The sequence below is a fragment of the Merops nubicus genome, unplaced genomic scaffold (assembly GCF_000691845.1).
Source record: "Merops nubicus isolate BGI_N331 unplaced genomic scaffold, ASM69184v1 scaffold21547, whole genome shotgun sequence".
Classification (NCBI taxonomy): Eukaryota; Metazoa; Chordata; class Aves; order Coraciiformes; family Meropidae; genus Merops; species Merops nubicus.
This window is the reverse complement of record NW_008621268.1, coordinates 27,840-54,915: the sequence shown is the minus strand read 5'-3', so window position 1 is coordinate 54,915 and position 27,076 is coordinate 27,840. Positions and strand designations below refer to the sequence as shown.

General features: G+C 38.5%; 1 protein-coding gene across 1 annotated transcript; it reads left to right on the top strand.

Moving 5' to 3' along the window:
- Positions 1 to 2,061: 2,061 nt before the first annotated feature.
- FANCL (Fanconi anemia, complementation group L) lies at positions 2,062 to 24,962 on the top strand (the record flags this gene model as incomplete). Its single annotated transcript, XM_008944428.1, has 13 exons — positions 2,062 to 2,120; positions 3,068 to 3,128; positions 4,164 to 4,220; positions 5,844 to 5,941; positions 9,329 to 9,425; positions 13,538 to 13,606; positions 20,225 to 20,375; positions 22,292 to 22,375; positions 22,997 to 23,042; positions 23,133 to 23,214; positions 23,967 to 24,083; positions 24,391 to 24,462; positions 24,927 to 24,962. Coding segments are annotated over 13 exons (1,029 nt in total), but the record flags the coding sequence as incomplete, so codon positions are not given.
- Between the last annotated feature and the right edge of the window lie 2,114 nt (positions 24,963 to 27,076).

The window sequence follows — 27,076 nt, the reverse complement described above, 5'->3', positions numbered from 1 at the left end:
CTTCCCGCGGCCCGTTCCCCGCCGTGCGCTTCGCTGACGGCGCGTTGGGGCCGATCTGTCGTGCTGACAGGCGGCTTGTGGGGGTAGATTCGATGTGTGCCTGCGCTCTTGGGCTGGGTAGAAGCAAACGGCTAATTGCGGGTGTCTTCCTTGCACTTACTGTGTGAGGTTTCGGCTTAAGCAGCTGCATCGCTTCCCTGAGGGTCTCTTAAATTGCAGTGCGGGGGGAAGAGCTGCATCTCAGCCAGGTTGGGAGTGGATGCTCTTAAACCAGGCCTTGTGCACCGATGCTACGGCCTTGGCTCATTAAAACAGCATGTGTGTGTGTGCACACCACAGACACAGCTCTAGACAGGTGTATTTTCACTTAGAAATAGCACAGCTGGATTTTTTTTTCCTGAAAAATAAAATAAAACTAAAAGTCAAAATACATGTGCTGTCACACTTGCGTTTTTTAAAAATATAGGTTTGCAGTCAACTCGTGAAGGTTTTTGGTGACTCTTGTATTCAGCTTCCACAAGACATTTGGAAGGGTGTGTTTATATCTACACTACTCTCACAACTGCAGCTTTTGGGATGCTGTGTGTCAGGATGCATCCTGGACTTAATGGGATGATTATGATGTGAGTGTGAATGTCTGCTCTCAAGTATGACTTTCTTCAGGGCTATGGCCCTGACATAGCGAAGTCTGACCTGATGTGCTTAATTTAAGCCAACAGTAAACATCAGTTTTGGAGGAGTTTGGAAGCAGCTGATGTGCTGATGGATTACATTCTGCTCTGAAACACGTGTCCTTTTTTTGCTTGTGAGCATCACAGAAACACTGAGGTTGAAAGGAACCTCTACCAGGGTCAGCTGGAGCAGGTTACTCAAGTCCATGTCCACTTAGGTTTTGAATATCTCCAGGCATGGAGACTGTGCAGCCTCTCAGGCAGCCTGTTCCAGTGGGTGACCACCCTCACTGAGTTTCTTTTCTTCATTTAATTTAGGTGAAATTTCTCATATTTCAACTTGTACCTGTTCATCTTGTCAATATGTGTCACCCAGAATCTGGCTACACTTTCTTTAGTCCTCCTTCACCAGGTCTTTGTACACACTGGCAAGAGCCCTCCTGAGCTGCCTTTAATCCAGGCTGTCCAGACCCAGCTGCCTCAGTCTCTGCTCATATGAGAGGTGTTCAAGCTCTTAATCACCTTCATAGCTCTTCACTGGACTACCTCCAGTATGTCCATGCCTTTCTGTTTCTGGAGACACGGTGCTCCAGGTGTACAGCACCAGTGCTGGTGAACCCTCTCCCTGTGTGGGATTTGCTAAGTTCATGAGGTTCCTGCGAGCCCGTTTCCTCAGCCTGTCGAGGTCCCTCTGAACAGCAGCACCATCACACGGCCTGTCAGCCACTCCTCTCAGTTTTGTATCCCCTGGCACCTTGCTGGGGTCTGTCAGCCACTCCTCTCAGTTTTGTGTCCTCTGGCACCTTGCTGGATGAGGATCCATCCTGCCCCATCATCCAGGTCACTGATGAAGGTCAGCGTCAGCCCTGGGATGGACGCCTGGTGTGCACCCCTTGTCAGAGGCCCTTGCTGGAGTTGGTCCTGCTGGTCACAACCCTCTGAGCCCAGCAGACCTGCAGGTTCTCACTCCAGGTTTGTCTGTGAGGATCTTATGGAAAATGGTATTAAAAGCCTTCCTGAAGCTTTTATTTTTCCTTTTTATTTTTTTCCCGTGACTTGGATTAAATTATAGTTCTTGGTTTTGTCCAGATTTGGACAATGTTTATTTTTCTTCTGAACAGTGTTATTGTTGCTTTATGAAATGTGCTGCACTAAAAAGGTTTTACTGAGTCCTGTGAGTTAGAGATTGAGAGTATTTCAACTTCAGAATTAAAATCAGTCTTATTTCTACCTGTCACTCATACTCCTTTTTTTCCTAAAGAAAGAAATTCTGAATAATATTCCTGAAAGCTAGATAAGACAAACATTCTTCATAGAAGCTGATCTTATGGGGAATACTTCCCACACCTGTCCAACTTTGCTGACCTTCCTTTAACTGTTTATTTTTAAGGGTAGAGACTTCCATATCAGGATACTGCTACCAGAGCCTTTCCAGCTGAAAAATGCCAGGTAGGAGAGTGTTACAAAGCAATTTGTAAGCATATGTAACAGAATTTTATTCTGATAATAGCAAAGTTGAATATGCATATTAATTACTCTTCTTTTTTCCCCAATATCAGTGTTGGTAATTAATTCTTACTGGTCTCAACTTAACCTCATGACAAAATTGTACAGCATCAGTGGTAATAAACACTGACAATGAACGTTGCTTATATCAAAATATTTTGTTGTTAATTAACTTTGAAACCTGTCGTAATTAATTGGTTATATTTATATACAAATCAAACTACTCGGGGTGGGGAAAAATGCTCATTTAAATCAGATTATTTCTGTGTCACCATTTGGGAAACAAAACTCTGTGCAAGGCTGTAGATTTAAGCAGTTATGCACGTGGTGGTTAGCACAGCTTTTTTTAACTTCATTTTCTCCTTCCTGTTAATAAGCATTCAGCTTTTCTCTGAGAGCTCTGTTCTTATCCTGTGTTCATCACAGTGATCTGGGGGTGGGTGTGCACTGTGTGTATCACACCTGCAAGGATTGATCCTGAAAGTTGCCTTCCCTCTGTCTGCCTCGGCCTGGGAACAGATGTGCTACTTGTCAGCTCTATCACAGCCCAGGCTGGATACTTAAAAACACATTATAGGCAACTGTGACATTTTCAAGATATTTTAAATTTTTAAATACTGGCATATTTGATGAAGTCCTATTAGCTTGCAAGAGTTAGGTTGTTTTCAGAACAGGCTTTTGTAGGTAAATGCTTAATTTTTAATGGGCTTTGGGATAGTGACATTTGAAAGTTTTAAATAACTTTGAACATGAAACTCAAAGAAATTTTGAAGTATTGTTTACTTGGGTTTTTATAGGAAAAACTTTTATATTGCATAGCAGACTTTCTGATCTCTTTCAAAAATCACATACTGAGAATTTAAAATTTATACAAAATACTCTTTGTCTAGGATAGAGTGCAGCTGGCAGCTAAAGAAGATCCTGCATGGGTATCGACATATTTTAAAGCAGGTATACAACTTTTAAAACCATTTCTGTTAAATGTATATTTAAAAGAATTCTGAAAATCTTATACTCACACATCTATTCTAAAGGTGTTAAAGAACTCTCATTGTATGGTCAAGATTTTCTTTGAAATGCTTGAGGATTTGCAGGTGAATCTAAAGAGAAATGGATACAATTTAATAAATATTTATTTTTATTCAAGATCTATTTTTTCAAAGATTGAGATAGAATGATTTTTAATAAATACTGACATTTTACTAGCATTTTTCTTTAATCTCAATTAGAATCATTGTTTTTTTCTTTTTTATACATATGTATTTTTTAATGAACTGTTCATAATGCAAAAAAAAAATAATTCACATTACCTACTGGTAGGTCTAGCTCATTCTGTGTTGTAGGCAGTCAAGGAATCTAAATTAAACCTCCCTATCCAGAAAAAACTTTGGAGCAAGGGACACAACAGCTTTGCAGTCAGGAAGAATATTCTGTGTCTAGGAGGGCATCTTTAGGGCACGTCCCACTTGAGACACTTCATCTCATGGCCTGTGCCCCTCTTTGCAGGACAAGGGTTGTGAGCTGGGAGTAACCAAAGAGCCCTGAGGAAACAAAGTGTAAATATGTCCTGCATCTGAAGATAGACAGGGATCCTTCATCAAGGACAGCATCTGAAAGCAGAGGAGTCTGGAGAGTTCCTAGAGAAAACATAACCAAGAAACATTTTTGAGTGATTCTAAAGCTTCTTTTCTCATTGGGGAAGACTAAAATCTTCATAAATGTCTTCATAAATACACAAACTGTAAAGTCTTTGTAAACTGTATAAAAAATGTAATGTGACATGATGTGATGAAGGTGATGGTGAATTTTCAGGGAAGTGAATTTCCAGGAAACCTTCCTGTACTATGCAAGGTTTGTTCTTTAATTGAAATATTGAAATGTGGTATACGGTTGGGGATTTAATGTTAGTTGGTTTGACAGTACTAGAAAATCAGACTGCAATTGTTTACCCCTAAAAGTTACAAACTGATACTGTGTTCCCTCCAGAGGCTGCACAGCTGTCCAGACCTTGTCAGCTTTATGGTGGAGCTGAAAACTGTTTTGGTAAGTGACAGAATATATATGTGGGAGATGGGACATTCTCATAGCTTTGGTTATCACTTTCAGTTCTTTACAGTTTACTGTTTGATAGATGGATTTGTTTTTTCCTAAGGAAGACTTAATTTTCTATATATTCTGTTCATGTAATATTTGTATGAATTTCATGACAATTATTTTCTTGGAATTGCTATAATTGTCCAGATGGTAAAGAAAGCCTCTAATCATACAGAGCATTACACAGTCAGTGCCTTGCTGAAGGTGCTTTCACCTGCATGACAACTTGACCAATAAATGCAGAAAGCTTTTTTTTTTATAGACTGCTATTTTTTGGTGATTTTAGTTTGGGGTTTTTTTTGTTGTTTTTTTTTTATTTTATTTTTTAGGTTTTTCTAACGTGGGATTGAAGAGTAGCAAAATCCTCAGTTCACAAGAAGAAACTGACAATTTCTTGTCTGTTAGTAAAACGTTATTCTATGTGTATTCTTGGCAAAGAGTACTTGTTTACAACCTACTCAACTCAGAAATAAACCACAGCAAGAATTCTTCAAAACAAAACAAAAATGCCCTCCTGGTGCTACACTGCTCTGTGCTGGGAATGCCCTTCCCCAGGACTGGTTCAACTGGATTATGCTAAACCAGGCAAAGGCTCTTGGAACAGGGCTGAAAAAGGAGGTCTACGTGTGGCTGTTCTGGATATCTCACAATAGTTATTCCAGTCTGTTTGCCTGGGTACACAAACACTCAGGAGATGAGAATTCAATGAAAGTATAATTCATTCCAAATAGTAAGACAGTGATCCTCAGTGCAGAGAGTAAAAACAACAGAAGATGCTGTGGGAGAACTGGGCAGAAATTATTCTTATACTGATTTTATTCTAAATTATGTTTATTTTTAATTAACTTTTATATTAAATTATTAATAATTTTATTCAGTTTCATTAATTTATTTGTCCTGTAAGCATAATTTTAACTTAAATATACTTCCAAAGAGCAGCTAGAATGTGGAACATCTGGTTGAATTTTGTTTTTCTCTCTAACATAGCATTTGATAACTAACATACCTGTTTGATAACTATTTTGTTTTGAGGCATTATTGTATACTTGATGAGCATCTGTACCAAAACTTACTCTGGGATCCTACGATGTTAAAACTGACAATTTTTTTTGTTTTATTTTTTTGGATTGCTATATGAAGTTGTATATAGCTGCTTAAAAATAATATGAGAGATTTCATATATGTGTTGTCTTTTGTGGCTGTGGAGCCCAGGAGACAGCTGTGGGCTTAATAGAACCTTCTTTTGAAAAGTTCTTTCAGTCAAGATGCTTGGCTTCAAATTTATTAGCTGAAAAAGAGGCTCATTTGATATTTGCATCTGAAGACTATGTAGTCAACATCTGTGTTTTTTATTTTTCTAATTGCAGATGTTTTCATTACCAGTATCTGAAGTAATTTACTAAACAACTTCTTTGTCTGCTTTAGCTGGAGGCTATAACAAAACAAATGCAGTGTACACTTAATTTTACATAAGCTTAATATTTTTGAATGAATGGGAAAAATCACATGACTAAATAGATGCAAAAATATTGAAATCTCTCTTAATGATGTTTTTAATGTTCTTTTAAACAGGAAATTGCTTTAAAGAATACACAAGACCTGCACATACCACGGCCGCCAGAATACTACTCCTGTCTTGTCAGAGACCTAGAAATATTGGGTTGGAATAAGTATGTTTATTTTATTTCTTAACAGACAGCATCTTTAGAATATCTGTTCTTTTTTTTCTATTTGTGAGTCGGACATCCCAAATGTATCTGTGCTGTTAATTTATCCTGTTGAGAAACTGGGTTTACTTTAAAAACACTGCTGCTTTGTTTTTCATTTAAAAAAAAATCCCAAACCAAACAACAAACCTGTATCAACTGAAGGTGTATTTTCAGTCTCAAATAACTGAGCTGAAAGGTGCGATAGTACTACTAAGAAATCAATTCTTCTTTGACCTATAAACTAATGGCATAGTAAACATTAAAGAATCTGCTTCTAGGGCAGAATGTGACCTGGTTTCTAGGCAAGGACAGTCTTCATGTAAACACACACCTTACACTGTGCTTTTGTCCAGTGTAGTCATCTATTGCAGCTGGTTGACTTATATTACAGGTAAAGTCTCCATTTGGTTGGAGAAATCAATCATTCATCATAGGGCTGGGCTATACACAGAGGATCATACCTGGTTTACTATGAGTTGGAAGGAGAATAACCTGGAGAGGTGATTTTATAGTGCATTAGTAAGTTCCACCCCTAATTTTAATGTGCTTTTAATAGTGTAATGAACTACTAAGAAGGCCTCTTCACAGATCAACAGGTTATAAAGTTGTACCAAATTTCCAACCCTGCCTTAACATCTGATGTGTTCAGGGAAGGATATTTCTTTCATTTTGGGAATGTGGGAAAATACCAGCATGAACCTAATCAGTGAGGTGGGAGAGAGTACCTGTGTAGTAGTATTAAGCTATAGGAAAGGCTTTTCTAGTATGATCTCATCATCTTGCTAGTAGATTTGACACCATTACCTTGGGAAGGTAGATTATCAACTAATAAAACATTTGTAGAACTCTCATCACCATCATGTGGAGTCATAAAGGTTGCCAGTTCTTAAGTCCGTGGTGTGAGCCACGATCCCACTTGTCTCAAGTCCTGGTGCTTTTCTGCCTGGTACCTGCCAGCTTTTCCATGGAAAATATCATCTTTTGCCTCCTCCATTTCCAGGGAGATCCTCCCTTGTTGTGTGCTCTCAATCATTTGTGTGTTGTGTCAAATGACAGCACTTCAAGTGGTTAACTGAGGCCTTCCATCTTTACGGTCATTCCTTTTTTCTGTACGATAAAATGATGGAGCCTGCAGAGAAATAAAGGTTTCTATAACTGAATTAGGACTTTTACAGCATTGTCCAACTTTCTCCAGTCCTATGTAACTGACCCTTTTGTCTTTTCTTATCCAAAGAATGGTAGAGTGATGTTGCAGAACGAGTAGCCACAAAGCTGCTGAGTTTCTTTTTTCTATTCTAAATGGAAAATTGAATTCTCCTTCATTCCCTGGAGGCAGTTTACTGTTTTTACATTCTGTGGAGAAGGAAAGCAAGCTATGAATTTTCATTCTGGGCATTCTTCATCCTTGTATGCCCCTTGTCTGAGGAGGTTTTTATTCCTTGGTGTTCTTGGTTGTGGAAAAAGTTTGAAAGCAAATAGAAGGTTTTACTAGAAAACCTCTAAGTGCATGGTTTGTAATAAATAACACTTTGAATAAATAAGACTTAAAAAGTGCTGTGCTGCCTGGCTTGAATAGTTGTCTTCTACTAATAGAAGACTGACAGATGTCTTCTTTTTGAATAAAAGTCATAAGAATGTCCAGATTGCTCTGGATTGTAGTGGTGATTGATAGTGGTGAGGATCTACCTTTTTTACAGTGTGTTTCTGTTATCTCCAAGCTCAGTCACAGAAAGTCACATTTTTAAACTGTTTTTAAAAGATACTTTAAATTTTCTAAAACGAAAAATATATTAAAAATTGAATAACAGACAAAACTTGGAAATCATTTTGTGGTGTATCTGCCTAGTAGATAATTAAACAGGCAGCTGTTATTAGTCCTATTAGCACCTTTTACAAATGCTTGCTTTTGGGGGAATATAGGGAGTTTCTTATCTTTATAAAACTTTGTGATGTAATTTTAAGGTAAAGTTGGAACAAAATGGGAGTAATGATTTTTTTTTTTTTCAATTAGGGGAAGAATGCTCTAATTCTTTCAAAAAAACTCCAGTTTAATTGACTTCAGTTGCATTACAATTGTATCAAGACTTGCATTTCTTTCAGCTGCTGTGGAGAAAAGGAGTGTCAAAATATGCCCAGGATTCTGCAGGACTATCTAATATTGCATTATAGTTAGTCAGCATTAAGCCTGAAAAAATCTCTCTCCCTCCTTGCTACAACTACTGGTTTTTCTAGCTGTATTCTTCAGTTCCCTCATACTGAGGCTTTGTCATTTCAGTAGATCATTTTCTTCTTTTCACTTGCTTCCTGGGAATGTGCACATCCTTTGGGATATGTCTAGTTTTTCTTGTACAGGCTTCCAGAACTCGGTTGCCAGTTTCAGTTGAAAGAGAACCATTTTTCCCAGCATTTAAAAAAAAAACCCAAGACAACAGTTCCTTGGGCCAGGCAGCATATTCTTTCTTTGAACTCTGATAGGCCTTGCCATCAGTCTAGATGGTAAGTAGTACAGTAATCTCAGACTGCTTTTTATCTTTACACAAGATAATAATCTTTTCCACAATATTCATGTGCCCAGTTCCCTGGTAAATATATGGAGAAGTTTGAACCTTTTTGGCAGTTGTTGAAGGTACTCAGCAGAACATATTTCTAGAGAACAATGTCTTTTACAATCGTATTCATCTTCATTGTTGTGGGAAGCACAAATCAGTGACATCTTAAGCAAAGAGTCAGTGAGTATATCAGAAGTTCTAAAACTTATTTACGTTTAATATGTACTTGCTACTTGCTTGGGTGCATGTATACTGTGTAAAACTGTCATGAAACAGAGGCAAATCATCATAAATAACTCATTTTGTACCTGTTTGGGTGCTGTTTTCTGTGGAAAATCAATTTCAGAATATGAACCAATATCCACTGAATTTTTCCACAATAATAGTATTGATAATAAAAGAGAACTTCATTGAAGAGAAAAGCAAATCAGGAGCATAAAAATCTCATACAGTAAGAAACTGCAGAAATGGATCAAAGATTTGACAGGAAGTTTAATGTGTACATAAGTAGAGGCTGACAGGAACATGCTGTGTGTGTCAAAGGTTCCAGTGATGGAAAACTGAAACACAGTGCTCACTGACCACAGCCTGAGCCGTGACACGCTGTAAATAACCCCCAGACAGATGACTGCAGCAAGCAGTGGACTGCTCTATGAACAGCAGTAAATCTCAACAGCAGAGATGCCTGGCATATAGGACTTCCTCCCATTAATATTTGTAACAGACTAATCAGAGCACTGCAGACATTGCAAACTGTACAACCTCACCCTGCTGCTAAGAGTTTTCTTTTCTCTTCCAGAGTCGCCTACGTGGATACTGGGCTCAGCACAATCAAGCTAAAAGCTGAGGACTCTTGTGGTCGACAGCATCTCATCACTCTGAAGTTAAATGCAAAGGTGAATTGATGTGGGTGATAATATTTTAAGGCTTCCTTGAAATAAATGTTTTTTTTCTTAATTCATAAGGACTTTAGAGAGTCGGTTAGTATGTCAGTTCTGCAAGATAATGGTGAGGGGGATTGAGAAGTTTTTATAGAGAAGTTTTATTTTAGAGAAAGTTTTCAGTCTTAAACTATATTTAAAATTAATACTGCATTATGGTTATCTGTGAGAATCTTTTCATGTGAAGTGTGCATCACGTGAAAAACACTTTATGATATTGCAATTATTTTACTGGATTACAAACAAAGCCATCTGGAAGACTTTGATTCATTATCACTCCATCCAGAGACTATGTATATAAAAACAATTAGAGAATGTTGGGTTGCTTCTTTAGCAAGTCACCATAAAAGCTATAGATACAAAGATTTATGAAAAACTGACTACAGAAGTGAGTTCCTTATGCTAATTTATTTCTTTTTAGTCTAAAGAATTGCCTGATTTTGACAGTGCTTGCAAAGCAAATGCATGGTGTGTGTAGAAGAAAAATTTTAATCACTCATGGTACCTAGAACTGAACTGAGAGTGTTTCTTCATAGAATTTCTCATTTCAAGGTCTCAATCTCCTGTCAGAAACTATGACTATCCAGGCTGTATGGTGACAATTGTAGGGTAATTGCTGTTTTCAGAAAATCAGTCTGGTGGGAAAAGTGGATCCAAAAGTGCCTAAACATTGTTCTTTGGGACTATCGTTGGTCCATTATCTGGACTAGTAGTCTTGAAGGGATGAGGAGTGGCCATGGTCTTGTAAGATTAGATTTCACCTTCACAGACATCCTGTATTCCTTTAAATGCCAGCAGTTGTTTGGTTTTTCATAAGACAAGCTAACTTCATCTTAGAGGGGGAAAAGGACTGTTTGGAAATTGAGGTTTTTAAAGTAGATTTCGAACAAAGAGTAAAACTATCCCACATGCACAGAGTAATGAGTGCATAATTAACTTGCTAGTCAGTCCACTATTAAATACATTGATGGAAAGGATATATCAGGAAATACAATTATGGTCTGTTTAACATGCAAGAGAGCAACCAGACTGTACTGTCATTGGTTATAAGGGAGCTGCTTAGCCCATACTTAGTCTGATGCTAGAAGTTAAGTGCAGCCTTGTGCCCTGTATTTTCTTGAATTTATGGCAGCTGAGAAGTATTGTAACTGTTTGGAAGTACAGAAGTGCAGAAAAAAATCTATAGTGCAGTACCTGTTTTTCCCAAGCAGCTGCCCTGCTCAAACACTATTCCACTTGTGCATCACCTGGGTCTGTTGAGCCTTAACTTATTGCTGCACAGTCAGGGCAACCAAGAGCTTGTGTATTTTCTTTATAGTAAGAAAACATCTGAAGTTGGGACTCCTAATAGCAGAAGAAAGCACTGTCTGACAGCTAAGGATATTGTGTAATAAAGAGACTAGATTATCCAACTCTATTTGTAACAAGTAATCATCAATTATTTATTTTTTTTCCAAGTGATTGTTATGATGAAGGATCAATTGCTTGTCCTTTCTAAACCATGGCTGGCATTTAAACTTGCCACAAGAGAACATTTATATATGAATCATGGTTTTGGTGACATAGGCATTTGAGTTTTCCTGATACACGTATCTAATACATTTGAAAAGGCTTTGCTGGAGTAGTTTTTGATAACCTGTTTTAATGAAAGTGTTTATTTTTGTTGTGCTGTTTCTTTGATTAAGGTTAGTGTGTGAGCTAAACCTCACACTGCTGGCTCTCATCTGGGCTTGGGCAGATGGGTTTGTTCAGCCTTGTCCTCATGGATGCTGTACTGTGAAGTGAGTTTATAAGCCTGACAGTGTTTTCAGGAAGAAACACTTTGATAAGTGATTTAGGATATTCTTTTTCATAAGGTTATCATGTGTATTGAGATAATCCCCTGAATATTCCCTTGCTGTCATTCCTACCAGTTTAGATGTATTCTGAGCACTCTTCATTAATGTGTTGTCACGTGTTCCCACCTGTTACCCTTGTCTCAGTGTGCTTTGGGTGAGGAACTGTCCTTCCAAAACACTTGCTCTCTATGAACTGCATTTGTAAAGTGTCCTGAGGCAATCAAGTAAAACATGGAAGAATTGGGAAAGTCCTGTCATATTTAGGTATGTTAGCCAAACCATGTGTTTGTATAACTTTTTCCAATTTATTTGGTTGAAAATGCCTGGTCCAGAAATCTTTATCCATTCACAAATTAAATAAATGACTGTTGCAGTTTTCTGAAAACAAGAAAATTTGACTGAACATGCAGGGAAAAAATACTGTAGTGGGTTGGTTTGTTTGTTTGGGTTGTTTTTAAGTAATACAAAGTTAGTAGAATCTGTTTGCAACACATGTTCAAAGACACCCTACAAAAGACAAAAGCATAAAAAGCACCCTACAAAAGCATAAAATGAATTGACTTACCAAGGAAGTAGCCACATAACTGGCTACTGCTGGTGCTGCTGGGATTTCAGTGAGGTAGACCAAAACCCAATCCTAAAGAAAAATTGTCCTTTGTTCTAGGCATACTTTCATACATTGAAAACAAGTTCATTTCTGTGCAAGAATTGAAGTAGTTTGTGAAAAATAATACCTACAGTACAAGAACAGTGCCAGTACAACAGAAGAAACTGTACCAGCTTTTGTGGCTCTCTCTGTTTGGAAATTGTAACTGCCTCCTGCCCAAAGTAGTTGATTTGCTTCTCTTGCTGTCACTGTTATTTAATTTGTCTGTCACCAGTTTGATAAAATGGTAAGGCACAAGGTATTCAAGTTGTAAGAGTTGTCTTCAGAAAGTGGATACCTAACAGAAACCACAAATGAAGGGAGAGTAGAAAGTGAGTTTAAACAAATTTCTGTGAAATCCATAAATCCAGTAGATTATTATTAATATCAAACTCATGATGCTCTAGGGAAGCTGTCTTTCTTTTTTTGCTCTTTGCCATAGAGAACAGTTTGAGGCTAATTACTGTAGAATTACATTTTACACAAAATAAAGCCACATTTTAAAAACTGTGATAAATTGGTTGCCAGATGTCTGATAAATAAGGACAGTGTTTCTAGAGGTTTACTTTGGAAGGAGAATGGTTATGGGAAGCAGCACTGCTAAAATTCACCTCTTTGTCTTAACTCTTTTTAATTCTGTGAGGAAGCTGGGGCTTTTTTTTCATATGTCTCCTCAAATAAGATTCTCTGTAACATTTTCTTGTGCTGGCAGTTGATGCAGTACTAATACAATTTCACTAAAACTGCCATGTACATCATTGGTAGAATTTCAAAAGTTCCACAGGACTGAAGGAGGCAACTTCTCAGGTGAATCAAATTTTGGATAGGTGCTCTTAGAAAGGATACAGTTTGTGTTATAGATGTTTCTTTCCTTTGCTACTTTATTTTTCAAAAATACCATTTTTTTTCCAACAGATTTTACACTGAGTGCTGAATAGCAATTGTTTTACTGGAGCAATGAATAGTGATTATTTTTGGAGTTATCAAACCTTTTTATAGCTTCAGTATTCTTAATACAGTGCTTTTTTCTTTTCCTCATTGATACCTTTTAATTTGGGGTGGGGAGGTTTAATTTTGGGTGTATGTTCATAGATCTCTTTCTAAATAGTTATGTACTTTGGTTACTTTCAGTTTCAAAACAAAAAACGTTGCAAATCAGGGCAATATTCTAGTTTAAACAAAAAATAGTTCTTGACTCATGAAAGAGTTTTTTTGTTTGTTTTTAAACTTTCCTATCCAGTACAGGTAATTGAGGAGAATTTTTTAAAAATGTGGTATGTTTTTTGTCTGAAGTTCTTTTTTAATGTGTCTTTGTGAACACTGAACACAGAAAACTGTGACTCTCCTGCCTTTACTAAAAACTGATCTAGGAAAACTGTTTACATGTAGATTTCTTCTTTAAATGATAATTAACATTCCTAACTGTTTCTGAAAATGCTTTACATACTGCTTCTTCTAAGAGCCAAATTCTCAAGATGTCTGAAGTGCTCATATTTTGTTATCAAATTTGGCAGCTGAGTATCAGTCTGACTTTAAATCACTTAAAAAAAAGAAAAAAATCGTATTTTCTTTTCCTCCCTCAGTATCCAACAGAACCACCAGATTGCCTTGTGGATTTTCCTGTTCAGTTTGCTGTTTCCTGGATGCCACAGGTAAACTGCTGTTCTCTGCATCTTGCTTTAATAGCTGAGATACATGTATGCAATATGTAGGTTCTAACGAGGGGTTGGACTTGCTTTTTTAACCCCAGCTTTTTTCCCCTCTCTGTGGATTTTACTTTTACATGTGCTTCTGTAAATCTAATAATCCTGAACTTCATATTCCTTTTTATAGTGTTTTAAATATTTTCCTTGTCATACAGATAGACCTTGCATGCTGTAGGCTTTGCACTCATTCTGGCTGTTTTTTTACTTCAGCTGAAAATCTTTAGGAATAACACTGGGAAAATATATGCACAAGAAATCCTTGTCTTCTAGAAAAGAAGCACCCTCTAAAGTTGACAGACATTTAAAAAAAGGTGGTCCCTTGAGTTTGTTATCCTAGCTAGTTTTCAGTTACAATCAAAAGAACAACAGGAAAGTAGTTTAATAGAATTCTGATTTCATATTTAACTGATATTATTAATAAAAAGAACCACGAGCCATGGTCTTCTTTTTAGTCACTCGCATTATTTCATGTATCTTTTTTCCTTAACAGAGCATGTGTACTTGATTAAATGGATTTAAATGTGACCACTTAGATGTAAGTTAATTTGAATTATCTCTAGAAAATAGTTGATGTTTAATTTCATTTAACTCAGGAGAAAATAGATTTTTACATAAATGATTGCATTTCATAACTCTAACTCTCGCGAGGATTTCTACCCATCAATAAAGCCTGTCCTTATGGTGCTCAATTTACAGAGGGAACGTGGCTGGAAGGTTGCATCACAATGATTTTAAGATGGGCATAGAATTTTGACTGAAAAAAAGTTTGGAAAAATTTAAACAGATTTCCCCCCCATCACCCCTTTAAATTGTACTGGATTCCATATATTACGAGCAGGATTTCAAGGACTGTTTCTAACCTCCAACTTTATACATATTTTTATTAGTATTTTATTAATCTTACAGCCTTACAATTTGTGTTGCCTCAAATTAACAACATTTCAAATATCTTTGACAGTCATTACTTCTCTGTGTTTACTGTTAGTAATTTTAAAGCTCCTAGCTGGACTTATGTTTTAATAACATGTTCCTGAAAAACACGACAGGAAGCAGTCTTCTCTCACAAGTTAAAGATGGGAACAAATGTATTAATATTGACACTACAACCAAGTAAAAATCTAGCAGTGAAAATATGACATTCTAACCCTGGAGATCTGAAAATCCTTTTACAGTTAGAATTACCTGTGGACTGTTTGCAAACAGGAACAGGAGATGTTTGTGTGTAACTGAAGATGCTGCTCTGAAATGATGAGCTACTAATTCTAGCTGCAGGTAGCCTGCTCCAACACTGAACCAAATACCCACAGCCTGGGCATTGTGCTGGCAGAAATGCTTTAGTGGGACAGCTGGGTTTGAATAGTGACCTTAGCTGTGTGAGTGACATGGACCTAACATTGGTAGGACAAAAAAGGAATGTAGTAATTGTGTTTATTTTCAAAATGTATGGAAATCATTGCAGTGAGCAGTCTCCATGCTGTGGTAAAATAAGGGTTAAGCTTAGCAAATGCTGAAACACCACTGGTAGCAGAATTTAGCAGTTCCTCGAGTGGTTGAAAATTTTGGTCCCTAAATGGCAAATAGAAAAAATAACGTGAAGTTTTGATACTTATAGTTCTCAAATTTAAATATTTGTTGGGTTATCATTAATGTAAAAACTGGCAAGGCTTAACTAAAATTATGCAATTGTTCTAGTAGAAGATAAATTTCTGTGAAAGAAAATATAAATAGATTTCAGGTAATTGATTTTTTTTTTTCCCCCTCACCTCCCCCCTGTGCGTTCTGTTGCCTATTTCAGGTTCTTTTCAGTCTCCTGGACTTTAAACTTGAGGGGTTGTTGGGTGGATGTTTTTTTCCTTTTCTTCTTTTTTTTTTTTTTCCCCTCTGTATAATAATAGACATGGCTTTATGGCATCCATATTAAAAATGGGTAATTTTCCTTATGGTCCCTGTCTTCCTGCTGGGTTGATAATGTTTTGATGTATTTTTCTTTCGCTCTGATGAGAGGTCTGCTGCTGCTGCTCTGACATATTCATTTGGATGAATAATTATAACTTGCACAATGTCAAGCTGAAGATGGTAGGGTTTTGTGCGTCATGACAAGCCTAGTAGCCAGTGCAGGTGTCTCACAGCATGAGCAGCAACAGCCAGTGCATTCTGGCTCAGAGGAGACATTTTAGAGTAGTAAGAAATCAGCACCAAGGGCAATGCTGCTGCTGCTGCTACTGTTACAAGTGCCAAATAAATGCAGAGTGCTTCTCAATGACAAGTGCAAGAACATCTACTTATTTCAGTTAGATTCCTTTTCTAAATAAGCAGGTAAATGTGCTGTCTCCACATTTCAGCACACGCTGCACGCACGGACCTGCAGTTTCAGAGCATCTATATTCTGCTGCCCTCCCATCAGGGTATTGTTCCTACACTGACCACTGCCCACCTGGCTGGCTACATGAAGGTCATGAGAGTGGAGATTAATGACTAATGAGGTCATGCAGCCAGCCAACAATGAAACTAATACAAGATTCAGAAGGTAGAGTGGTAGCAATGAGATTCTTTTTTTTTTTTTAATGAAAACACAGTAAGATGCATCATAATTGTGCTGCTTCTTAGCAAAGGAGCTTCACAGACACCAGCTTTATATTCATCTGTAAATACAAAATATGGAGATGGTTGACAAGACACTTTATAAAGATTTCAGAGTTGTCTCATTTTGATTTGTGCCAAGGAGGGAGAAAATTGTTGCACTACTGTTCCTGAAAAATAAACAGTTTCCAAACAAATCTAAGGAATCATAAATTCTTTAGGTAGTACAAGTGATCCTTGTCCAGCCAACAACTGTTCACTTTGTTAAACTCTTTTTTATCTGAGAATGCATAAGTGGCAAACAAGTAACAGTGCCTATAGTTTAGGCTACTTCACATTTTCCATTAGGAGGCTCTGCAGTGGTTTTAATTTCGGGGAAGCAAATTCTGTGTTAGGAAGAATGGTAGTAAAAAAAATTGAAAATAAAAATGATGGCTTTATCTTTTTTAAAAAAAATTAATTTTAATAAATTGTGCTGTATTTACATTCTTAGAATATTCTCACTACCCTTTGATTCACACTTAGTTCATCCAGGATTTGGAGCAGGCATTTGAAATTTGGCAGATTAGCCATACAGGCATACAGCACTTCTTTAGAGCTGCTGAAAGGCTTTGTGGGTTTTATGGCAGGCACAGACTCAGGAATTCCTCCTTATTATTCCCAGCCCCTGTGGCTCTAGAAATAAGAACCAAGAGTGGAGAGACTTTTTTGTCCATTTCTTTAGCTGAAGGAAACGGTGCGTGGGCAATGGGGGTGAGCATGGGGAAGTGTTTAAATTGGAATAAAGTAAAAGGAAAGAAGCAGCATGCAGAGCTAACAGTGATGAGCTGGAGAGTGCAGAGGACAGGAATGGAAACAAAAAACCTGCAGGTTACTCCTTCCTAGTAGAAGAGAAGGTATGTTCCCCTCAAAGAGATAGGTCGAGAATATCAGATTTTCACTGACCACACTGAATGTGGAGCGTTTAAAGTGCAACAAGGGTCGTAGGAAGTGATGCTCTGATAAAAACACTCCTCTTAAAGCCAGGTGAAGGGATCTCAAGCTGAGGATCCCAAAAGAACACTTTCTCAGACTCTTATTTTTCCATACAAGAACACACTGAGGCCATCTAATCTGAAAATGCCTTTTGCTGGTGAACTTGGTAGTTTTGGGGCTGCTGAGTTGCCATGGTGGCCGTTACAGAGAGCTGAAGGGCACAGGGTCACTACATCAGAGAGCAAGTCTCTGTCACAAACTCACCAAGCACCCCCAGAAGGCTTTCTCAGGAGCTGGGTGCTGCAATGGAGGGGAGGTGGTCCAGCTGCTGATTCTGTAATTGGAGAGGTCTTTCAACCAGCCCTGGCTCTGGGTGTCCCCTACAGCTACCAAAGGCAACATTCAACAGCCACAGCGTTCTTTGGTTTTATAGTGTTGTTTTGCTTGATGAGCATGGAAACCTAAAGGATCCAGAGTATGGAGGAACCAGTTTGGTTTTGCTGGTCCTATTTAGAGTCAGGGCAGGCAGTGATGATAACCTGGATTATCAGTGTCTTATTTTCCAAAGAGTATCTGACAAATTGCACGCAGGTTCTAATGCAGTTGTACAAAGGTGACCAAGAAACAGTTTTTGTGCTGTCTGACATTAGCAGTAACAAAAAAAATGAGTGGTCTTTTCTAAAACTGTTGGGCAATGACCAAAAATTAGTTGGTTAATCAAATGAAAAGGGATGTTACAGTTTTCATGGTTTGCATGACAAGCGTGTGATGTATTTAAATAGCTATAGATGCATTTCTGTATATAGCAGGAGACAGCTGGCAACATCAATGAAGCATGCAAATAAGATCAAATGAACAGTGCATTAAAAAAAAAGATTTAACTACCTTTTTAAGGAACATCATTGAAAAATTACAATTAGTATTAAAATTAATTGGATTTTAAAACTTATCTGTGGGTTATAATCCCTTGATGTTTCTTTTTTCTAGTGAAACCCTTTGAATTCCCGGAAGATAAAGATAAAAATGATTATTAGAGGATTTATCTGTGTGTGATATAGAAAAATGTAAAAAATCAAAATGGAAAGCAACTGTTGCAAGTACCAGAAAATTATGCTATTAATTTAAGTGTCATCAGAGCACAAAAGATCACATTTCAGGACTGTGTGAAAATTATTAAAATACTGGAAATAATAGTACTTAAGATGAAGATATTATACTCTAAGATGTGGTTAAGTGACTGACACTATTATATCACTTCAGGTATTATAAAAGTAACAAAATGCTTTTAAAGATAATAAGCGTTACATTTTGAGATTGGCAGTATTCACACTTTTCTGCTTAAGTGCTTTCCTACTTTAATATAATTTAATAACAGCAGGAAAAAATGTAGCATTTTATATCTAAGCTACACTGTTTTGTCCTAAAATATGTATGAGTGAAATATAAAAACTTATTACATATAAAAATCTTTTTTCTTCACCTGAGAGTGTTCATATAATTTACTACTTTTTGTCCAGGTGAGAAAGAACATAACTACTAAATATTAAACAAAGCAATTCCAGTGTATTTTGTGTTATTTGTAGAAAAATACCTCTTTAAGAACTGAACATTTAATTTGCTTTTTCTTTTTGACCTCGGGAACTTGTTCCCAGGCCAAAAGATCTCTGAAATGTGGCCCATGCTGCATCATTTTTGTTCTTCAAGATGCACTTCACCATCTCTATCCTATTTGAAGCAGTCTTGTCAGTTCTTTTCTTTTCCTTCTTTTTAGTCATGCATTTGTTTAGTTGTGTTTTGTGTAAACTATTTCAAAATACCTTTTGGTGCTCCCAAATAATTCCTTTTTTTCTGCTCTTGAGTTTCTCCCTACCAAAGAATTTGAGAAAACAAGTTATGTGGGAAGAGTTTGTCTCCAAAGCACTTCTCCTCACCCTTGATCTCCCTTCACTGCCACCTTTGTGTAGTTTCTTGACACCTCCACTTTTTTCCTGTAGTAGCTTCCTCTCTTGCCATGAAGATGCCACATTCTGATGGCTCCTGCTCTGTTCATGATTCTTCCCAGCTCCTCCTTGTTTTTTGGTCCAAAACCTGTACAGGGCACTACTCCAAACAGAACTGGTCTCTTCACCTCTCTTTGGTTCCCTACATTTATGTTTTGTGCCCTGTGGGCGTCTGTATTTGGAGAGGTCTCACCTGCTGAGCCTTGTCTCCACTTGAAGTCTTTCCCTGCAGAAAGTGTTACTTTTGCACTCAGTGAGGATTTTAAAATACTTCTTTTGTGTTGCTGTTCTCTATATTGTCCTGTATAATGAAAGATTTTTCTGATTCCATCTAATCCACTCTCAAATATTGAAATCTCCAGTGTAATCCTCTGATTATGAGATGGTTTCTCCATCTCTTACCGTATTTACACGGCTTGAAATCTGATGTTAAGTACCTGGTTTTATACTGCTTAATTTTGAGATAATTATGGTATCATTAGGTTATAGTTCTTAGTCTCTAAAAATAAATAAGCTACTTTAGTTAGGTGGGTATTTCTGTGAGTTTGTTTTTGGCAGCACTGCTGTGTTGCTCAGCTGAAATAGAGACAAAATATCCAAATTTTAGAAGTTTAATAGTAGATGATGATGATTTTTACTTTAATTTTATAGCAGTTTGTTACAAGTTACAACACAAAGTAATACTTGTTGCCAATTTTCAGAAAAGCTTTCTGAAAAGGATTATAAACCACTATGAAATCCAGGTATGATGTACTTACAATGCAACAGGCTGGAACTACCAAGATTAGAGAATTTACTTTATACAATAGGGACACAACTATTCCTCACTTAAAAACGAATTGTTTTTTCATTTAAAAATACTATGGGGTTTAATGGTTTATGCTAGTGTGATATAATTGGATACACAGTAGATTTTATCAGTTCTGAAATTGCTATGGTTTGGTTTTTAAATATTCTATACAGCTGTAGGTGGAAACTAGATGAAATCTATTTAAATTTCTTTTCTTAGAATTCCTTAACAGACATTTATAATCAGTTCCTGGCGGCGTTAGAATCGCTGAAAGATTTCTGGGATGCCATGGATGAGATTGATGGGAAGACATGGGTGCTGGAGCCTGAAAATCCCACCCGCAGTGCTACAGCCAGGAGAATTGCAATAGGTATGGAAAGACGTGGAGGAACACAGGGGATTTGAGAAGCAGGACTTGGGGTGCTGCTTCCCTTTGCTGATCTGGTCAGATGGTGCTTGTTAGAGTTAGGAAACTGAAAGGTGGCACCTAGAACCAGCAAGACACAACTCCCTGGTTTTGTGTGTTAAAAAAAATACCAAACCCAAAACAAACCTTCCACAGAATGCTGAACCATTTTGGGACTACAACTTTATGGTTCCACAGGAAAATAGTCTTTTGTGTGTTAAAAAAATACCAAACCCAAAACAAACCTTCCACAGAATGCTGAACCATTTTGGGAAGTTAATTACAACTTTATGGTTCCACAGTAAAATAGTCTGTTTAAATTATGAACAGGTAACTGTCAAAAAACAAGGACTTGCATGATAGCTCTACAAAAATCAGTATTTGTAAAAAATCAGCTTGGATGAAGCCCTTACCTCATTCACAAATTCCAGATTTTTTAACAGACTATTACTGTAGATTAATCCTGCCCTGGAAGAGTGGAAGGAATAGTAGAGTGCAGTCAAAAGGGGATTAAATGAGGCAGGTGGAAAGGACAAAGAAATCAGAGAGGAAATTAGAGGTTTACAGTGTTAACCATCTGAAAAATTACCTTAAATCTTATGCTGATGTCTGGCATTTTAAGTTCTTAATGTGTGTATATATATATATAGGATGAAAAGTCTTGTAACTGCAAAGGAGAAACTTGCCACTGTCAGAGGTTAGGAATACAGAGGGGAATATAATCTTTGAAAGGAGAGTTCTGGGTTTTAGCTTAAATCCAAAATATCAACAGCACATTGCAGAACTCTGAGAACATACAACAGACCAAATTAGCCCTAAGTTGTCCCTGGAACCCGTGGAAAGGGAGATTGCCTGTAGAGTGGAGGAGGAAAGCAGCTAGTGGGGTGCTGAGGCTGCTCCCTCTTTGGGGGTGGAGGGAGGGGCAGAAAAAGTTCAGCAAGTGGCTCAAATGACATGGGTCGGACAGCACTCGTGGGGTTTGTGTGCGTGCAGTCAGGGTGGCTTTATCTTGGTTCTGCTCTACTTTGACACAGCCCACTGAAAAGGAAAGAAAAGCCTCAAAAAGCACCTCACATCAGATCAGCAGAGGGGGCAGGACGAGGCTCTGAGCCCTTTGTTGGCAGTCACAGGCAGTCCTGTTATGACTAAACTTTGATTTCTTTCATTCCCGTTTCTCCAAGGAGAGGCAGCCTCACACACCTCCTCTTAATTACAAAAAATGCTGGGTTTCACCTGTTTTTATTTAGAAGAGAATTCGCTGTGAGGTTTTTAACGTGGACCCAGAACATTTTTGAGCTGCTTACCCCTTATGAATAGCAGAGCTCCTGAGGATGATGGGCTATCCTGGAAAAGAAAAGTATTTGCTATTTCAAAAATATACCATTGTTCACTCAGTCTGGGAGTCTGCTGCAGAGGGAACTGGCTGCTACTGCTTTATATTGTCTTTGAGCTTGTCTTTTTGACTGTAAAATATATGGAGGGATTAATACCAATTAGATTTCTACTGCATTTAAAATTTCACTAAGATTCCAACTGGATTATGTCACCTAGCTCGAGTCTGATTATTCAGAAATAAGTCTGAGTGTTAATGTTAAGGCAAGTCTAAAAGAAATGCAAGACTGGCAGGGTTTGGTTTTTTTCCCCATCAGTTGCTGGTTTCAGTTACAGTCCATTGAAATTTAAATACATAACATATACTGATATGTTTACTACTAATTTGGATACCTACCAACTTTTTGACTATTTATTGTAATGAGAAACAGCATGAATTAACCTATTTAACAGCTTTTTTTTAAAAAAAAAAAAAGGTTAGTATTTCAGTTTTCCAATCCCTGACTGCAAAGACAGCTTCCCCTGTGAGTGATGTGCTCTCGTGGCAGGGAGCAACGTCTCGGTGAACGTGGAGGTGGATCCTCAGCACCCACACATGCTCCCCCAGTGCTGCTTCCTCGGAGCAGAGCACGGTAAGGCAGCAGACAGACACTGCTTGTTTCTCCTCTAGGATCTGCTCTCTGCTGAGCAGGTACCAGGGTGAGCTGTGTCAGACTCCCAGGGTAAGCTTCACATAAGCTGAGCCAGGAATTGAGCTGAGTCTGTGCAGGAGAGTTCTGCACAGCAGATGCTGGGGTCTCTAACAGCCTCACTCCACAGCCTGGTTCTGCTCTGGGAGTGACACGTTTTTCCAGTGCCTTCCTAGCACAGTTTAGAGGGAACCTTGTGTAATACAGATGATCACCCAATTGTGTTCAGATTTTAACATAATTTTCTTTAAAAAAAATTAAAACATGTACTATATCTCTCTCCAAATAGTGTTTGGAAATATTTAAGTCCTTGGCTCCCTGTACCACTGCTTTTCACCAACTTTTAGAAGTCACTGTAATCATCTCTTCACCAGTGTGATATTAGTGTGACGAATTCCCCAAACTAAAATCTAAGAGCAGTCACTGACTTAGGTACTTTAAATAATTTTAGAAACCCAGCCCCTGCCTTGCCCTTCAGTGCTGAAATAGGAGAGGTTAAACGGGGGGTTGGGGAGTGAAGAGGCTCTTGAAGAAGATGTAATTATTTCTGTGTGCTGTTTGCAGTGGTTAACCCTTTGAGAACAAAGCTGAACGCCAATATGCACTTATGGTGAGCATCTTTACTAATACAGGCTGGCAACAAATGGTGTTTGCCATTCCTGGTGTTCACTTTTTCTCTCACACTCTCTCCCACCTGCAGGGATCCAGAAATCAGCCTGTTACAAAACCTGAAAGACCTTTTAGACATTGATTTTCCATCACGTGCTCTGTTAGAAAAAAGCGTAAGTTGCTTTTTGTTAATCACTGGTCGTTATTTCTGAATAAGATTTAAATGGTCACTTTATAATTGCCAGCAAAAATAAGACACTTAGAAGAGAGGTAAATGGATTAATATATTGTCATAAGGACTTCTGAACTTCAAGCAACAGTTGTCGGAGGTTGTTAACCTTTGCTCAGAGGTACTTTCCTGTGGCCTTCATGGCAGCAGGCTGCACTGCTGACAGGGACAGAGGGGGCTCCAGAGCAGCCAACGGGATGGGGAAAACCCAAACAGGCTCTTGTGGACTTCAGCGTTCACTATGCAGAGCTGCTCAGAGGGCACAGGAGGCCATCCAAATGCTGGTGATTTCACACCAAGTTGGGATTCATTTGGCCAGTGCTGTGAGCCTGGATGAGTAGCTGTGCTTGCACTCGTGAAATTTTTAAATTCATACCTGACTGAAGTCTCATGCCTGCTGTCCAAATGTAACAACAAATCATTGTGCTTAAGAAAAAAGAAACAATGGGGCCCAAGAGTATGAAGTGCTTGTCAAACTAGACACAATTCAGTGAGAGGATAAAATACAACCTAGCAGTCTCCTGTGCATCTGGCAACTAGCGTCACTCTTTGTGCTGTAATGGTGTGAACAAATACTAAAGGCAAAAATCTTTAGTAATTCTAACAATAAATGCAAAAGCAAAGACAAATCCTGTGTTGCCAGCCCTGTTTGTCCCTTCCAGTCATCCTGTGAGCTAACACACGTTGTGTTTGAAGGACTTTGCCAAGGACTGTGGGATCTGCTACGCCTACTGCCTGGACGGCACCGCGCCCGACCAGGTGTGCGACGAGCCCCGCTGCGGCCAGCCCTTCCACAGGGCCTGCCTCCAGGAGGTGAGCTCCCTAACGAGCCACACTGCTCATTAGGTAATGCCCCCTTCAGTTTCAGATGCACGAGTCCTTTAAGGACTGCTGCAGCAGCCACTGTGCTGCCTCTTGTCTTCTAACCCACAATTCATTCATAAGCTCCCCGTGGAAGGGAACCTGCCGCTCGTGTCTTGCTTATACCGCCTCTGACTTGACATGCACCATGTCAGCTGTTGATCAAATGAACTCTGTTTGGAAAAACCCCTGGTAATAGATGGTTCTGAAATTTGACATGAAACAAATGCGAATTTTAATCCACTTACTTGTGTTGCAGTGGCTACAAGGTCTTCCTTCTAGCAGACAGAGTTTTAATGTCATCTTTGGTGAATGTCCATACTGTAATAAGGTAAGGAAACCCAATGAAAACAAGTGACTGACCTACATCGTGTGTGGTAGCTTAGGGAAAGGCAAAAACTGCAACAGTCAGATCTAAAACAGAGGTTGTAGCTACTGTGTTCCCTTTACACATTGGAATAAAGAGAGGAAAACTTGAAATTCCCCTGCATTTAACACATCAGTATTTCACCACAGGTTTCCTGAAGCAGTGTAAGACAGCTCCACACCAGTTACCAACCCCCTCCTGTCAGTAATTAATACCACACCCCATAGTACTTCATTACAGTGCTTTAATGTCGCTGTAGCAAAGCTCCAGTTTTAATAAGAGAATCCCAACATTTGTAACACAAACCAATCTTGTACAAATAGTTTAGTGCACACATTGCTAACAAGTGCAGGTTTGGAAAGTTTAAGACAACTTGCCTGTAAAAAGATATGTACTGACAGTATTATTTAAAAACTTTTTTTTTCAAGCCACTGACACTGAAAACTTCAACAAAGAAACTCTGAGAAAAACCCCCATGATGGGAAACACGTACAACAAAGCTGCTGGAACAGTGACATCAGAGAAAATACAAGGAAAGTAATATTAGCAGCAGCAGAACAAGAATAGCTACGCTGTAGTGGGATGTTTTGTCAGTAAAGGCAAGCCTAAGTACAAGAGAGAGGGAAGCAGGGAGGTCAGCACCAGGTTCCTGCAGTGGTGCTGGGTGATCTGCAGGTAAGAGTCGATCGTGTTTTGTTTTGTATTTGGAGAATACGTCCTGGGGGTCAAACAGTGGTAATTCTCTTGCAGGGTCTTTCTGCAGGAAATAAAAGAGATAGTAATAATAAACTTTGTATCAAATAAGTGAGATGTAAACTGGAAAAATTTTCAGTGAAAATTTCAGTAAACTGCAAAAACAAAGATGCCACCTGGGTATTTAAGTTATCCTAGGGAAAGTAATACAATTCTTAAAAAGTCTTAACTCTGGAATTTGCAGGTGTAATTATGTTATATATAAAGTGTGTAACTTTAGGTATGATCAAACACCTTCTAAAGAGACATGCTCTGTGTTTATTACTGAAATCAGCACTGAAATTCTTCTGTACATTTGTTTCTTAAAAAAAAAGAAATGTTACTCAAGTCTTTGCAATGTTCCCACTAATAAAGTTGTAGCCTGGAAACCCCGGAGCCCGAGTCACCCTTTTCATTCCTGTCAGGTTCTGCATTTCCTAGTGAGGGTAACCTGATGGAGCTCAGACAGCACCAATATGTGAGCAGGGTGGGTGGTGTGTGGGGGTATTTAGGCCCCCAGAAGCAATGCCACCCTTAACTGACCTTCTGATCTCAGCCACTGAAAGGATTCCCCAAACACTATGGTTCTGTTTCTCACACATCCAAGATATTACCAAGTTTTCCACTGTCCCTTTGAAAAAAACTCCACCATTGGTTTCCTTTCTGTGATCCCATTCACAATGTTATTTTTTAGCAATACATCCCCCTGAATTTCAACCCTAGCAATATGATTTTCTTGGTGAAAAATTCATAACCTAAATTGTATTCCTCTGATAGAAATTTCCTGTCTTCCTGTTTTATTCCTCTTTGAAATTAATGACAGACATTTTTCTTTTAATTAAATGATACTATTATATCCAACAAAAGCAGCTGCTCATAGTTTTTTTTTTTCTTCTCTGCTTTTATTATTTCCATATTATTTTCTAGACTTCCTTGTTCTTTTTCCCCAGTTTGTTACCTGTCCTACTCCTCTTGGTCAGGTGTTCCCCTTTCAGCATGGAACTCCTGGATTTAGTTTATACCTGAGCTGTGAACTGCTCCCAGCAGCATCTTAGGAAGCAGACCCACCCATTCTTTCCCCCAAGATCAGCCAGAGAGACTGAGAACTGTGTCTCCAGCCCATGAGCTGCACCCCGTGCTGCTGGTGGCAGGGTGGAGGTGTCCCAGGCAGAGCGAGGGGCCTGCAGCCAGCTCCTCCAGGCAGCTGCCCTCTGGGGAACGCCTGGCAGCCTCTCACCACTCCAGCTCCTGCATGAACCACTCTTCTTCTCCTTCCTCGTCCCTGAAGGATCCTTCTGAATTTTCATAACCTGAAATCTCTTCTATAGCTTTCCTTTACCCATCTCTTAAATTATGTGAAAGGAATAGAGAGGAAGTCTGCAAAATGAAACTAATACAATCCTGCCTCTTCCTTCTCCAGTTTCACATTTGAATATCTTAAATGTTATCTGACATCCATTTTAACTCTCCCCTGTTATGCATAAAATTCACTGAGTACCACAGAACTATTCTACATGGATGCAGCATTTTGAATTATATTGGAATAGCAGCTTCTCCTTTAGGAAGACTAAATCAAAACAAATATAATCTAGACCTGTGTTTGGTCTCTCCTCTGTACACACACGTTTTCTCCTTCCTCCCAGAAGGAGGGAAACACAAACCCCCAGGTCACTCTCCAGTGTCAGGACCTCCACCCAGACTGGGCACTTGCCCTTCAAGTACATGGGAAGTTACACCAGCACTCTTCTTTCCTGCATCATGTTGGGAACCTCAGTGTTCCACATCTGCTTCCTTCTTAGGCTACTGTGGCCTTTACACAAAATAAAAGGAAGTAGGCTGTCTTTTA